Source organism: Oncorhynchus kisutch, linkage group LG19 (genome assembly GCF_002021735.2).
Source record: "Oncorhynchus kisutch isolate 150728-3 linkage group LG19, Okis_V2, whole genome shotgun sequence".
NCBI classification, from domain to species: Eukaryota; Metazoa; Chordata; class Actinopteri; order Salmoniformes; family Salmonidae; genus Oncorhynchus; species Oncorhynchus kisutch.
In genome coordinates, this window is record NC_034192.2 from 1,471,683 (window position 1) to 1,488,611 (window position 16,929).

The 16,929-nt window shown below is 43.6% G+C and overlaps 1 protein-coding gene across 1 annotated transcript in view; it reads left to right on the forward strand.

Annotated features, from left to right (window-relative positions):
• Window positions 1–663: 663 nt before the first annotated feature.
• The window catches only part of LOC109883887 (decorin-like), a 35,015-nt gene continuing 18,749 nt past the window's right edge, over window positions 664–16,929 (forward strand). The window contains exons 1-2 of the mRNA XM_031797473.1: window positions 664–1,258; window positions 14,535–14,773. Of these exons, the coding sequence (XP_031653333.1) occupies window positions 14,554–14,773 (220 nt within the window). The 5' untranslated portion in view covers window positions 664–1,258; window positions 14,535–14,553. The remainder of the gene's footprint in view (window positions 1,259–14,534; window positions 14,774–16,929) is intronic.

The window sequence follows — 16,929 nt, forward strand, 5'->3', positions numbered from 1 at the left end:
TTTCTCAGTGTACTCATTTCTCTTAGTGTACTCATCTCTGTACTGTAGAAAGTATTCTTGAAAGCTCTCCCTCTGTCTTGCAGTCTTTGTTGTACGTGAAACCCAAGTGTAACTATGCAGAGCCAGCTCAAGCGACGCAGAGCTCTAAAGTGCTCAGCTCCGACTGCACCTCACAGGTCTGGGGCAGTAATCTGAACTATTTAAAGAGTATTACATCCTTCACAGTAGCCTTTGGACTAGAATAACACACACACCAGGGTGGTTAGGGTGACATTTTAGTCAAACGGACCAACCCTGAGCCCAGCCGGAGGGGGAAATTATAGACCTAAAGTAGATGAGACACATGGACGGTAAACCAGGGGATGGGGAGAACTAAGAACTAAGATCCCCCTCCTCTTCCTCCTAATTGGAACGTCCCCTTGTCCCTTTTGGTTAAGTGTAAATAAGTAAACCGACCCAATCAAGGGATGGGGGTGAAGGGGGAGGGTGGACTGAATGTTTGTGTGGGATTAAACAAAAGCAGAAAGGTAGTTGGCTGTGTTAAATTATTTTGAATTTTACCAAAGTAAAAAGAGAAGGAAAATGGAAGAAAGAACGTTAGTGAGAGAAAGGCAGAGAGTAGCTGGCGTTTTTTGAACTGAGCTCTGGAGGACCTATCATTACCAGATGGTACTGAATGGGAGCCTGCCAGCCTAGTCACTGCTTATTGCCTTAACTCTGCCTCTCTCTCTCCCTGCATTTCTCTCCCTCCTTTCTCCCTCCTTTCTTCCCTCCACTCTCCTCTTCTTGTCGCTCTGTGGCTGTTCATTTTTTAATTTTCCTCTCTTTTCTCTCCCTCTATTTCCAGCTGTTTTTGGAACGCTCTCTCTCTCTCTCTCTCTCGCTCTCGCTCTCGCTCTCGCTCTCGCTCTCGCTCTCGCTCTCGCTCTCGCTCTCGCTCGCTCTCTCTCTCTCTCTCTCTCTCTCTCTTTTGCTGGGGGAAGATCTCTCCACCAAGTGTCTCAATTTAACAGGAGCTCCCTCCCTCTCTCTCTTCCTCTCTCAGCCCCTTCCTCCTCCCCTTCGGCCGTGACAGAGCACACCTGCTTGGTCTTGGCTGCGCGCGCTCTCAGTGCAATTATCGCTCGGCCCCTTGCAGCACAGTGCAGAAGGCTCACAGTGATTCAGCCTATAGCCCCAACTGGATATTTGGAAGGAAAACCATCTGACCTCGGCGCACTCTAACTCTCTCTCTCTCCCACGATTCTAAAGAGCACAGGTAGGATAACACACTGGTAGATAGAGGGGATGGATCTTTGGGGGAAACTCTGGAAAGACTGGATTATAGGCCTGGCGAGTGTGGGAAGAGAGGGGGATTGTGAGGGGAGTTGTTAAAAGGGATTTGGAATTGGGGCTATTGTGTTTCGGGGGTCCCAAACGTGCAGACTTGGTTAGTAAAATGGTGATGCTGTGCTTGTGGTTTGAGGTTTTCTAATGGCTTGGTAGGTTCTGTGATGTGGATGCTCTTTTGATGTTCCTTCATTCCTTAACTCTGTCGCCAGACTCTGTGTGCAGTGGTTTTGTGGTTGAACTGGTCATGAACGGTTGTTCGTTTCAATGCTTTTGCACATACGTTCAATTAGAATGTACGACATGAGACATGCCAGGCATATCATGAAAGTCGTGCGTTTGTGCATGATATTGCAAACTTGTTGTGTGTGGGCGTAGGGTTAGTGTTAGTGTGTGTGTGTGTGTGTGTGTGTGTGTGTGTGTGTGTGTGTGTGTGTGCGTGGCCAGGTCTTAGTCTCACAACAGGACTGGCTTAGGGAGGAGAGACCATAGCTAATCATTCCCATACCAGACCATGTGATAGCCTACAGAATGATGAAGACAGCACCAGCTATAGGGAGGGGGTGTGGTGCTACTGTTGATGCTAGCACTTCACTCCCATGCCAATGTATGAGAAAACCCTACCCTGTTTATCCAACAGAGGATACCATGTTATCTTTCCTTGACTTTATGGGTTTATCTCTTGGCTAGCGGATTTTAGGTTTTTACCCCTCAAGGCACTTGAGCAAGTGAGCTGTTTTGTCAGTTAGTTGGCTTGTGGTTGTACATGTGGTTTTCCCTTACATCAAACTGTCCAGTGTGTTCGTTTATGGCTTTACATGCATTCAGAGGTGTTGTGGGCAGAGGAATAGAGAGAAAGAGAAGAGGTTTCTTTGATGTGAAGTCCCTGGAGAGGCTTCTCTCCTCTCTTGTCAGTAACTGGCCCTGGTGGAAAACCCATTACGTTTACCAGTGTCCTTTTCTTCAGTTGTAGCACTTTAATGCATTGCTTTCTCTCTTTTGTACTCTCCCTCTGGCACTTGGAGATCCTACAAGCGAAATAAAAACACAACAACAACAACAGGGATTTCTTTGTATTGCCTCAAGCCATGACAGTTCACTCTCAGCAGTTCAAGTCAGAATGAACCCATCCAGGGCATTTTAGACTGAAACAAATCGATCTGAAATGGTTTATTTAACTTGTCGTACTGCTGTTCTGTTTCACATCAACGTTAACGCACCGTTTCGGCCCACCTCGTGACCACTCTGCTTTGATGGATGCGCTGTAGACCCAAATCGCCCGGGCAACCAAAATTAAAGGGAGGACCTGCTTTGAAGTCGAAGAAAGGGGGAAAGAAAAAGCAGTACCTGGCAACCCAAAGCCTTATTAATCTACTAACAGTACAGCTTCCTCTACCACAGAGAGATCTGACTGATGGCTTCCCTGCAAGACACCGCAAAACTCCCAGCTAATAGCCAACATCCTCCAACACAGAGGGAGTTTTTTTTACAGGGCTGAACTGGAGTTGGAGAACAGAGTGGAGAGGAAGGGATTATGAGTTGGAGAACAGAGTGGAGAGGAAGGGATTATGAGTTGGAGAACAGAGTGGAGAGGAAGGGATTATGAGTTGGAGAACAGAGTGGAGAGGAAGGGATTATGAGTTGGAGAACAGAGTGGAGAGGAAGGGATTATGAGTTGGAGAACAGAGTGGAGAGGAAGGGATTATGAGTTGGAGAACAGAGTGGAGAGGAAGGGATTATGAGTTGGTGAACAGAGTGGAGAGGAAGGGATTATGAGTTGGAGAACAGAGTGGAGAGGAAGGGATTATGAGTTGGAGGACAGATTGGAGAGGAAGGGATTATGAGATGGAGAACAGAGTGGAGAGGAAGGGATTATGAGTTGGAGAACAGAGTGGAGAGGAAGGGATTATGAGTTGGAGAACAGAGTGGAGAGGAAGGGATTATGAGTTGGATAACAGATTGGAGAGGAAGGTATTATGAGATGGAGAACAGAGTGGAGAGGAAGGGATTATGAGTTGGAGAACAGAGTGAAGAGGAAGGGATTATGAGTTGGATAACAGAGTGGAGAGGAAGGGATTATGAGTTGGAGAACAGAGTGGAGAGGAAGGGATTATGAGTTGGAGAACAGAGTGGAGAGGAAGGGATTATGAGTTGGAGGACAGATTGGAGAGGAAGGGATTATGAGATGGAGAACAGAGTGGAGAGGAAGGGATTATGAGTTGGAGAACAGAGTGGAGAGGAAGGGATTATGAGTTGGAGAACAGAGTGGAGAGGAAGGGATTATGAGTTGGAGAACAGAGTGGAGAGGAAGGGATTATGAGTTGGATAACAGATTGGAGAGGAAGGTATTATGAGATGGAGAACAGAGTGGAGAGGAAGGGATTATGAGTTGGAGAACAGAGTGGAGAGGAAGGGATTATGAGTTGGAGAACAGAGTGGAGAGGAAGGGATTATGAGTTGGAGAACAGAGTTGAGAGGAAGGGATTATGAGTTGGAGAACAGATTGGAGAGGAAGGGATTATGAGTTGGAGAACAGAGTGGAGAGGAAGGGATTATGAGTTGGAGAACAGAGTGGAGAGGAAGGGATTATGAGTTAGAGAACAGAGTGGAGAGGAAGGGATTATGAGTTAGAGAACAGAGTGGAGAGGAAGGGATTATGAGTTGGAGAACAGAGTGGAGAGGAAGGGATTATGAGTTAGAGAACAGAGTGGAGAGGAAGGGATTATGAGTTGGAGAACAGAGTGGAGAGGAAGGGATTATGAGTTGGAGAACAGAGTGGAGAGGAAGGGATTATGAGTTGGAGAACAGAGTGGAGAGGAAGGGATTATGAGATGGAGGATAAACATGTTGATGGAGTCAAAATCTCGTTTGTTTGGACTAATTTGTACAGTATAGTTTGGTTAGCTCTGTATTAGAAAAATAAGACATGGGTCTTTAGAGGCGAGGCCCAGGGCCACATTTTCCCGTCTGGACTCACTGTAACTGTCCAGGTCGAGAGAGAACAATAAACTGAAAGATGGACGTGAGCCACAAATGATTTTTCCCTCATTGGAATAATATAAAGTTCCATTCTCCAGTAGTGCTCTTTCCAAAAAGGAAATGGTACTGCCAAAGGGTCAAAGAATAAATGTCTTAATCTATGGGAGATGGAGGGAGAGGGAAAAGAGAGAGAAAAGGAGTAGATGTTCACATCTGTTCAATACAGGCTGTAGATAATACAGGCTGTAGATAATACAGGCTGTAGAAAATACAAGCTGTAGATAATACAGGCTGTAGATAATACAAGCTGTAGATAATACAGGCTGTAGATAATACAAGCTGTAGATAATACAGGCTGTAGATAATACAGGCTGCAGATAATACAGGCTGTATATAATACAAGCTGTAGATAATACAGGTTGCAGATAATACAGGCTGTAGATAATACAGGCTGTAGATAATACAGGCTGTAGATAATTCAAGCTGTAGATAATACAGGCTGTAGATAATACAGTAGATAATACAGGCTGTAGATAATACAGGCTGTAGATAATACAGGCTGTAGATAATACAGGCTATAGATAATACAGTAGATAATACAGGCTGTAGATAATACAAGCTGTAGATAATACAGGCTGTAGATAATACAAGCTGTAGATAATACAGGCTGTAGATAATACAGGCTGTAGATAATACAGGCTATAGATAATACAGTAGATAATACAGGCTGTAGATAATACAAGCTGAAGATATTATAGGCTGCAGATAATACAGGCTGTAGATATTACAGGCTATAGATAATCCAGGCTGTAGATAATACAGGCTGTAGATATTACAGGCTATAGATAATACACGCTGTAGATAATACAGGCTGTAGATAATACAGGCTATAGATAATACACGCTGTAGATAATACAGTAGATAATACAGGCTGTAGATAATACAGGCTATAGATAATACACGCTGTAGATAATACAGGCTGTAGATAATACAGGCTATAGATAATACACGCTGTAGATAATACAGTAGATAATACAGGCTGTAGATAATACAGGCTATAGATAATACACGCTGTAGATAATACAGGCTGTAGATAATACAGGCTATAGATAATCCAGGCTGTAGATAATACAGTAGATAATACAGGCTGTAGATAATACACGCTGTAGATAATACAGGCTGTAGATAATACAGGCTGTAGATAATACAGTAGATAATACAGGCTGTAGATAATACAAGCTGTAGATAATACAGGCTGTAGATAATACAAGCTGTAGATAATACAGGCTGTAGATAATACAGGCTATAGATAATCCAGGCTGTAGATAATACAGTAGATAATACAGGCTGTAGATAATACAGGCTGTAGATAATACAGGCTGTAGATAATACAGGCTATAGATAATACAGTAGATAATACAGGCTGTAGATAATACAAGCTGTAGATAATACAGGCTGCAGATAATACAGGCTGTAGATATTACAGGCTATAGATAATACAGGCTGTAGATAATACAGGCTGTAGATAATACAGGCTGTATATAATACAGGCTATAGATAATACAGGCTATAGATAATACAGGCTGTAGATAATACAGGCTGTATATAATACAAGCTGTAGATAATACAGGTTGTAGATAATACCGGCTGTAGATAATACAGGCTGTAGATAATACAGGCTGTAGATAATACAGGCTGTAGATAATACAAGCTGTAGATAATACAGGCTGTAGATAATACAGGCTATAGATAATACAAGCTGTAGATAATACAGGCTGTAGATAATACAGGCTGTATATAATACAAGCTGTAGATAATACAGGTTGTAGATAATACCGGCTGTAGATAATACAAGCTGTAGATAATACAGGCTGTAGATAATACAAGCTGTAGATAATACAGGCTGTAGATAATACAAGCTGTAGATAATACAGGCTGTAGATAATACAAGCTGTAGATAATACAGGCTGTAGATAATACAAGCTGTAGATAATACAGGCTGTAGATAATACAAGCTGTAGATAATACAGGCTGTAGATAATACAAGCTGTAGATAATACAGGCTGTAGATCATACAAGCTGTAGATAATACAAGCTGTAGATAATACAGGCTGTACATAATACAGGCTGTAGATAATACAGGCTGTAGATAATACAGGCTGTAGATAATACAAGCTGTAGATAATACAGGCTGTAGATAATACAAGCTGTAGATAATACAAGCTGTAGATAATACAGGCTGTAGATAATACAGGCTATAGATAATACAAGCTGTAGATAATACAGGCTGTAGATAATACAGGCTGTAGATAATACAGGCTGTATATAATACAGGCTGTAGATAATACAAGCTGTAGATAATACAGGCTGTAGATAATACAAGCTGTAGATAATACAGGCTGTAGATAATACAGGCTGTAGATAATACAAGCTGTAGATAATACAGGCTGTAGATAATACAAGCTGTAGATAATACAAGCTGTAGATAATACAGGCTGTAGATAATACAGGCTGTAGATAATACAAGCTGTAGATAATACAGGCTGTAGATAATACAAGCTGTAGATAATACAAGCTGTAGATAATACAGGCTGTAGATAATACAGGCTGTAGATAATACAAGCTGTAGATAATACAGGCTATAGATAATACAAGCTGTAGATAATACAAGCTGTAGATAATACAGGCTGTAGATAATACAGGCTGTAGATAATACAGGCTGTAGATAATACAAGCTGTAGATAATACAGGCTGTAGATAATACAGGCTGTAGATAATACAAGCTGTAGATAATACAGGCTGTAGATAATACAGGCTGTAGATAATACAGGCTGTAGATAATACAAGCTGTAGATAATACAGGCTGTAGATAATACAGGCTGTAGATAATACAGGCTGTAGATAATACAAGCTGTAGATAATACAGGCTGTAGATAATACAAGCTGTAGATAATACAGGCTGTAGATAATACAGGCTGTAGATAATACAGGCTGTAGATAATACAGGCTGTAGATAATACAAGCATGGATATATAAATGTCAGCCATACAATACTTCCCAATTAAAGGGTCAAACGCGTTGTAACCATTCACTGGCTTTAACCTACAATGGTCCAAAACAGCACAGACGCTTCAGGGCTTTCTGCGGTCTGTCAACGATATGTGTTTTTATGACCCAAATTCTGAATATCTTTGGAGTTCTCCCAAAGAAATGCAAAGCTCGCAGACGTTGGTCTTGCAACTATTGTGACCACCGAAGGGGTTAGTGGTGCAGGCATTTCCTGTTGACAAAGCGCTGGTATATTATCTGTGTGCCCAATCTACCCATCACTTGACATGGATGGATCTCTGGTTTTCTCCCCATATAGATAAACTCTGTTGAACAATGACAAATGGAGACCTGTTAGTAGGATTTCAATATGGAGGCAGACGAATCACGCAGACAGACAAACTGGGTCTTGAGGACTGGAAATGGTTAGAACTGTCTGGGTATCTGTGTCTGGTTGGGGAGGAGTTGAGTTGTTGATGGGTTTAAAGGGGGCACACATGTTTCAGACATCTTGTAGCCTTGTAAACACATCCCATGGATTCGATACTGACAGGCCCCATGGATTCGTTACTGTAAACACAATAACCCTCTGTCATCCTCTCGCAAATGCTGCACAGGTCTGGAAAGGTATGAGTATGGGTTGATGACCTACATACTGTACATGTGGCATGGATGGAATACAGCTAATACAGCTGAATGGTGTCCGAGAGAGAGGGGGAGAGAGAGAGAGGGGGAGAGAGAGAGAGGGGGAGAGAGAGAGAGGGGGAGAGAGAGAGAGAGAGAGAGAGAGAGAGAGAGAGAGAGAGAGAGAGAGAGAGAGAGAGAGAGAGAGAGAGAGAGAGAGAGAGAGAGAGAGAGAGAGAGAGAGAGAGAGAGAGAGAGAGAGAGAGAGAGAGAGAGAGAGAGAGAGAGAGAGAGAGAAAGAAAAGACTGATATGTTACATAGTGTCTCTACTGTAATCTGCTTCCTCAGAAGTGTGTCAGAAAGTGGTGAGGGAGGGAAGGAGAGAGGGATGAGGGAGGGAGGGGGGTTGACAAGGCTGCTGCAACGAAAGGAAGTGTCAACCCCCACCCCTCCGCTCAGAGAGAAAGATCAGACTTGCTCTGACAAAACACAGCCCTTAGGCCTTACAGAGAATGAGAGGAGGAGGAGGAGGAGGAGGAGGAGGAGGATGAAAGGGAGAGGGTGTCTTTTGACTGCTCCTACCTTTCGATTATTGAACACAGGCAGTCAGACGCACACACACACACACACACACACACACACACACACACACACACACACACACACACACACATAGTATGAAGACACACACACAGAATGGGGACACATACACACACACACACAAACACATAGTATGAAGACACATACACACACACACAGTATGAAGACACACCTCCTTTTACACATTTTATTGAGGACACAAACTTTGAAGGCTGGAAAATAACCACTGATCTCAGAACTGTTAAAACTCTCTAGACCCTCATTGCACCGTGTTCCCTACTGATCCGGGAACTAAATAACATCTCGCATTACGCATCCGCAACATTAAAGACATCGCTCACAGCTAGCACTACAGCTAGTTACAGCCCTCCTCCTGTACGATCCAAATACGGATCCCGTCAGACGTCATTGTGTCGCTATTTACGTGTTTGTTGTCAATATCTCTAATCAATCTGGTTCTAGTAATCACGGTGATGTTGACCAGATGACACAAGTTGACTAACGTACACTAATTGTCACCTCATTAAAATACAAATAATTGCTAGATTAGGTCCACTTGAATGCATATGAACAGTATCTGGCCCTGTTGCCTTTGCTACTGTAACAGGCAGACAAAAAGATGGCTCTGACGTGATTTGGGGGGGCATCAGCGGAACGGCACGAATGGTGAGAGAGTTCAACAAACATGCCAATGTGCAAAAGCATATTGGTGGGCATTGCCCAGAACATCAATGAGACTAACTCAACTTGAGTGGTAAACCACACTGTAAAGTGCCACACTATTCTGCCCATTCAAGTTCCCTAAGCCATCAAACAATATCCAGAACAATAATTTGCATCGATGTCAAATACATGTTTTACTCTGCTGTATACACTAGTAAAATAGCCACGATCATATCAAATCAAATCAAATTTGATTAATCACATGCTTCGTAAACAACAGGTGTAGACTAACAGTGAAATGCTTACATGCGGGCCCTTCCCAACCATGCAGAGGGAAAGAAAATACAGAATAGAGAAAATAGAGAAAATAGTCATTAAATGTAATAATAAATACACAATGAGTAAGGATAACTTGGCTACATACACGAGGTACCATTACCAAGTGGATGTGCAGGGGTACGAGGTAATTGACGTAGATCTGTACATACAACTAGGAATAAAGTGACAGATAATCAACAGTAGCAGAGACAAAAAAGTAACTGCAAAAAGGGTCACTGCAGACAGTTCAGGTAGCTATTTTGTTAGCTATTTAACCAACTATATCCAATGGTCCTTAGATCCCTGACAACTGCTTCCCGGAGACGTTACCCTACAGCAGGGCCAACTACAACGCTGTGTGGTCTAGATACCTAGACACTGACTGAACCCATGTAAGGCCTTCACTCACACACTTTGCATTGTGCACCTCAGCCCTCTCAAAGCCTTTCATATACATTCCCTTTGGAATTAGTCATTAGAAGTACACTGAGAACTCATTCAAAAGATCCACCTAAACAAAACATCAATTAGAGAGAGAGAGAGAGAGACCTTGCTGGCCCAATAGACATTGCCAAACAGTTGGGAGATTGAGGACCAGCCAAAGGGCTGATGGGGGCAGGTTTTTTAAAATGGTTTAGCAGAGGATTGGCTCTGTCGTGTCGTGGCGTGCCGTGGACAAAGCCCTCTAGGTTCACACACAGACTTGCACTTCGAAGCATGTTTTTTTAGGGCCGTCTGTGATCTAACCAATGGATGCTCCAGATGCACCATGGGGGCCTCGCCAGATCAGTTCTTTATGCTTGTGAAGCTGTACCTCCACCCTCTCTCCTCTCCCCTCCTCTCTCCTGGATATCTTTCAGGAAACTACTGATGAAAGAGCCAATGCCTGGGGCTCCGTTGGACGTCTAATGGGATGTGTCTGCCTGCACAGGTTCAACCAAACTGTGACGAACTCCCTTCTGCATTGTTGGGTCTCATGGCATCGCTCAGCCTCTCTAGAATACAGATTAGTTAGAGAAAGGAAATGCATTCACTGCAGTTAGGCTACTGCACCTTACTATTAAATGGACTGGAATCAAGATCTAGATTGGCATGGTTTGCATGGTTTGCATGGTTTGCATGGTTTGCATGGTTTGCATGGTTTGCAAGCTTCCAACGTTTCCGTATTCACATTTTTCTCACAATTGTGTCAAATCCTTATCGTATTTTGCCTGTACACATGAAATAAGCTAACCTAGACATGTATTCCAGTTTTGATCATTACTAGCACCACATTGGATGTGACGTTGTTGGGTTAGCATATTACCAACCAATCAGCAGGTAGTATTATATAGTTGTTGCTGATGTGCCAGTTTAAGAGTTCATTAATAAAAACATGACTGACAGATCTCCCTCTTCAAGGAGATTGGTATCTCTTCCCTCCTGCCCTGCTTTGTTTTAATACGCCTCAGGAATGTTTATTATCACCTAGAAATGGGAGGACACACAGGAGGCTGCTTTTAATATGAATTCCTCTGTGTGTGCGTGTGTACGTGTGTGTACGTGTGTGTGCCTGCCTGCATGTACCTCCAGCAGTGGCTAACGTCCAAACACTGAGGAGATCAGGATCAATGCTTAGTGGTCAAGGACTATACGGGTCGTTCCACCAATTCAGTGCCTTTTGAGGAGTGTAACTTTAAAAAAACATGTGATTTCATCTTAAATCCGCCATAAATCCCCTTGTGACAGGGGGAATGGAAGTGTGTCGTGTGCAACAGGGAGTGGCAATCATAAAACAAAATCAATTGTTGTAACATTTCTAGCCTGTCTATCTATGGGTAACAGGGTAGACATGTTATGTGCACAGAGGGACATGTCAAAATGCTGAATTTTTGCACTTCAGCCAGTCTTTATCCATATAAAAAATCAGATTTATAAAATTTTCATTTAATATGACAGGCTTTTAAAATGCCCTATTTTTGTGGAATGACCCTTATGCAAATTAGTACAGCATTCCTGCTCTCAAACAGCAGGTTTCCTGCTCTCAAACCAATGAAGGTTTAACTAACAGGGCATTCCTTATGGATTCCCCTGCATATTGACTTATAGATAAGTTAAACCTAGAGCCAAGATTTGCCCTGTTCAAAAAGATTGGACCAATATGTGTGGTCCTCCATACTGTTAAGCTAAGATTGGACCAATATGTGTGGTCCTCCATACTGTTAAGCTAAGATTGGACCAATATGTTTGGTCCTCCGTACTGTTAAGCTAAGATTGGACCAATATGTGTGGTCCTCCATACTGTTAAGCTAAGATTGGACCAATATGTGTGGTCCTCCATACTTTTAAGCTAAGATTGGACCAATATGTGTGGTCCTCCATACTGTTAAGCTAAGATTGGACCAATATGTGTGGTCCTCCATACTGTTAAGCTAAGATTGGACCAATATGTGTGGTCCTCCATACTGTTAAGCTAAGATTGGACCAATATGTGTGGTCCTCCATACTGTTAAGCTAAGATTGGACCAATATGTGTGGTCCTCCATACTGTTAAGCTAAGATTGAACCAATATGTGTGGTCCTCCATACTGTTAAGCTAAGATTGGACCAATATGTGTGGTCCTCCATACTGTTAAGCTAAGATTGGACCAATATGTGTGGTCCTCCATACTGTTAAGCTAAGATTGGACCAATATGTGTGGTCCTCCATACTGTTAAGCTAAGATTGGACCAATATGTGTGGTCCTCCATACTGTTAAGCTAAGATTGGACCAATATGTGTGGTCCTCCATACTGTTAAGCTAAGATTGGACCAATATGTGTGGTCCTCCATACTGTTAAGCTAAGATTGAACCAATATGTGTGGTCCTCCATACTGTTAAGCTAAGATTGGACCAATATGTGTGGTCCTCCATACTGTTAAGCTAAGATTGGACCAATATGTGTGGTCCTCCATACTGTTAAGCTAAGATTGGACCAATATGTGTGGTCCTCCATACTGTTAAGCTAAGATTGGACCAATATGTGTGGTCCTCCATACTGTTAAGCTAAGATTGGACCAATATGTGTGGTCCTCCATACTGTTAAGCTAAGATTGGACCAATATGTGTGGTCCTCCATACTGTTAAGCTAAGATTGGACCAATATGTGTGGTCCTCCATACTGTTAAGCTAAGATTGGATCTGTTTTATCTCAGAGTTTCAACACATTTCCGCATGGCACATGTTTCCAACTCAGTGGCCTTGTGGTTAGTGTGTCCACCCTGAGATTGGAAGGTTGTGAGTTCAATCCCTGGCTGAGTCATAACAAAGACTAAAAACGGGGCCTGATTTGTCTCGCTTGACACTCAGTGTTTATCTCCTTAAGGAGATAGATTGGAGGTAAGGCCCTGTGATAGACTAGCATCCTGTCCAGGGGGTGTACTTGTACATCAAGCTGCCTCATGTTACAGAAACAGGAGAATGGCTCCTGCCCTATGAGTCGTTCCAGCTCGAAAAAGCCAAGGCTCGTGCAGGGCTACTTAATAACATGTTTCCATAGGCTACGGCTCAGTCCTCCATGGAAAATAGAAGTCAAAGTCACAGCATTACAAGTAAAATCCAATTGAATCCTTGTTTTGTTCGTCCACCCATATTACGATGAGCAGAGGCAAATGTCACACAGTTGGAATCCATTCCATTTCAATCCATCAACCCATACATTTTTTCATTAAATTGATCCCAACGGTGATAAGGTATTCTCAGAGAATACTGTTCCCATTGAGTGCTGTAATGTAGCTCTGTCTGTCTGTGTGATGGCTGTAGTGTGGGTTAGACCTATAATTACCCTGGATGTTCAGAGAGAGCCGCCGTAATGCCTGATCCTGTACCCATTGACCTGACGCCACCCTAAGAACCGGACACACACACACACCCAGCAATCTGTCTGTCATGCAAAGGTCCAGCAGACCCGCCTCTCTCTTTGGTCCCAAAGTAATTGAAGGGGCGGTGTGTAACCACAAACATCATGAGCTGAATAATAACACTGACCCTGAACCAGTTGGAGAGAACTGAAAGTACAGTATAGTAATCAGGCTGTGTTTGTCTGGGCTTGGAGTACAGGGTCAGTTTGACTGGACAGAGTGTGTTTTATGTGAATGGACTGGCCAGAAGGCTTGAGTGGGTCAAAAATGAACTGGAATGGATGACCATTGCGGTCATGACTTGTTGGTCAGAGAAGAAGACTGGAAGACTTCTCACAGCATATGGCAGGTTACCTATAATCTTAGAGGGCCTTGAAATGGAGAGAGATAAACAAGGAAAACACTATAAGTACAAATTATACAATTATACAAATCCTGTACAATTATACAGATATCAGTCATTGGTTCGACAAGATGTTTTTCACAAATCGTTACCATATATTGTTAATATGTATGCATACTTACTGTTTCTGCCCTGTGAAAGTGCACATACACTTGGTACAGCCTTGGTGGTCCCCCATTTTACAGATTGATACATTTTGCAATGTTCTTGGCTTTGCCCTGACCTCTCCTCTTTAACCTTTCTTAGGTAAATAGGCCATTCTCCCCCTGCTGACCTGTTACAAACCTAAGCAAATCCAGGTGCTTGGCCTTCTAGCCTATAGCCTCCTACCTCTGACCTTTACTCTTTCTCCTTTGCCCTCTCACCTTGTCACCCCCACACATCACCTCACAACCCGTTACTTGAATCAAAGGTTGGCCTCTTTCTATCCTTGACCTCTTAGGGAAGGGATCACTGCCGCCACCTCGCTTTGGAACCCAGGTGTTTGAGTTGATGAGCAAACTGAAGGAGAGAGGAGAGTCAGCAACGCTTGGAGGACAATGGAATACAATAAAAAAGCTTCTTTATTGCTAAAAGTAGAACACCTTAACCTCTCACCTCTGCCCCCATCCTTTACCACCCACCAATACCCATGCACCCCTCTACAGTAGTTCTAACCTCTAAGCCATGACCTTTTCCCTCCCTCCTAGGCTCCAGGACAAAGGCACCATGAGGTCAGCCTGTCTCTCCCTGCTCCTGGTCACAGCGTGCTGGTCACTTCCCTTCCGCCAGTCGGGCTTCCTGGACTTCATGATGGAGGATGAGGCGGGCTCTGGCTTGCCAGAGGTGCCCAGCGAGCCCAGCGTGGACATCCCCACCATGCCCGAAGGACCCAAGTGCCCCTTCCGCTGCCAGTGCCACCTGCGCGTGGTGCAGTGCTCCGACTTAGGTGAGACACTCTCCCAATAAATTATATTTAATATCATAACAGTATGTACTTCTGTGATTCAATGTGCTTTCATGAGCTGAGGTCAATTTGTCAGTGTAATACAGACAACCTGTTGCATCAGCTCTTCTCTCCCTCTCTCGTCTAACTGAGGCAGTACCTTAGTTTACAAGATACATCTTCCTGGTTCCCAAAGAGGTGTTCCCTCCATCTGGGGACCTCAGAGAAATGTTCAAAGAGTGTCTGGCGTTTGATCTACCCATCATCAGCTCGTTAATTGGCCTAAAAGAATATCGCCCCAGCCTGACCACTTTAAATGCTCTCAGATGCTGCGATTTTCATGCTCTTCCGCGACGATGACATAGTTTTGCCGTGACTTTGGCCTTTGTCTAATTTTCCTAATTGTTTTTGCAGACGCAGGGATATAAAAGGTTAGCGGGGCTTGGGAAAGTCTCGAACTCACCCCGGTTTAACAAGCCCAATGTTCTATAGCTTGTTTTTTTCTCCATCAGATCGCTCCTTTCTCCATCCCCACTGGAGGCAAACAAACTCTGCCACGAATTAGCCTGGCGCTCTGTTTCCACACAGTTAAAATGATTTACTTGATCCTCTTAATTGTTTGCGAGATGATCCTGTTTATTTGCTTCATTCACCCTTATGCTTTGTCCTGACTCATCTCTAGGACTACTGCTCTGCCAAGGGAAGTCACTGACCCAGTTGTTTGGCTGTAGCTTATGTAGCTTGTATAACTTCTCTTCTCTATGAGTTTGGTTGGTTTTGGGGCTTTACTCTTGTTTTAAAAGGGAGGAGCACAGAGAGGAGAGAGAGAAGAAAGAAAGAGACAGACAAAGACAGAGTGAGAGGTACAGATGGACTGGGATGTATGCACAGAGAGGAGAGAGAGAAGAAAGAAAGAGACAGACAAAGACAGAGTGAGAGGTACAGATGGACTGGGATGTATACACAGAGAGGAGAGAGAGAAGAAAGAAAGAGACAGACAAAGACAGAGTGAGAGGTACAGATGGACTGGGATGTATACACAGAGAGGAGAGAGAGAAGAAAGAAAGAGACAGACAAAGACAGAGTGAGAGGTACAGATGGACTGGGATGTATGCACAGAGAGGAGAGAGAGAAGAAAGAAAGAGACAGACAAAGACAGAGTGAGAGGTACAGATGGACTGGGATGTATGCACAGAGAGGAGAGAGAGAAGAAAGAAAGAGACAGACAAAGACAGAGTGAGAGGTACAGATGGACTGGGATGTATGCACAGAGAGGAGAGAGAGAAGAAAGAAAGAGACAGACAAAGACAGAGTGAGAGGTACAGATGGACTGGGATGTATACACAGAGAGGAGAGAGAGAAGAAAGAGACAGACAGACAGAAAGACAGAAAGAGAGAGTGAGAGATACAGATGGACTGGAATGTATACACAGAGAGGAGAGAGAGAAGAAAGAAAGAGACAGAGAAAGAGACAGAGACCTGTGAAAGAGAAGGAGGGAGAGGGACAGAGAAAGAGAGGAGGGAAATCAAGGAAACTGTGAGTTCCAGTGGAGGAAGAGAAAGACACAGACAGAAAGAGACAGAGACCTGTGAAAGAGAAGGAGATAGAGGGACAGAGAAGGACACAGACTGACCCACGCAGCCAGACAGACAGACAGAACAACTCCGACAGACAGATGGAGAGACTGATGATCAGGAAAGGGCTGGTTCCATTACCTCACTGGGTCCTGTTAGCGCTGAACGTCTCCCAGGAGCCCCAGAGTTGGATCGTCATCTCTGGCACCGGCCCCTCTGGCCTGGAGACTGCATCTGTTCCCCAGACCTGCTGGCACAAACACAGGCCTGGGAGGGGAGGGGGCTGGATTGGATTGGTTTGCTTTCCATCCAATGTCACCCCCTTTTACAGTTAGAAAACTGGATGATAAAGGAGAAGTTAGCACAGAGCCTTATTTCTGCAGGTGTCCAGCTGGCGGTGCGTGCTACAGTTATCAAATGTGTATGTGCAGAGATGAAGCGGGAAGTAGGGCAGAGGCTAGTAGTCTAGACGTTCACCAGACGTAGTTACAGTACATTTATTTCAAAAATACTTTTGGCAATTACTCGACAGGCATTGTGGTGTACAGGGTTGGGTAGGTTACTTTCTAAATGTAATCCATTAC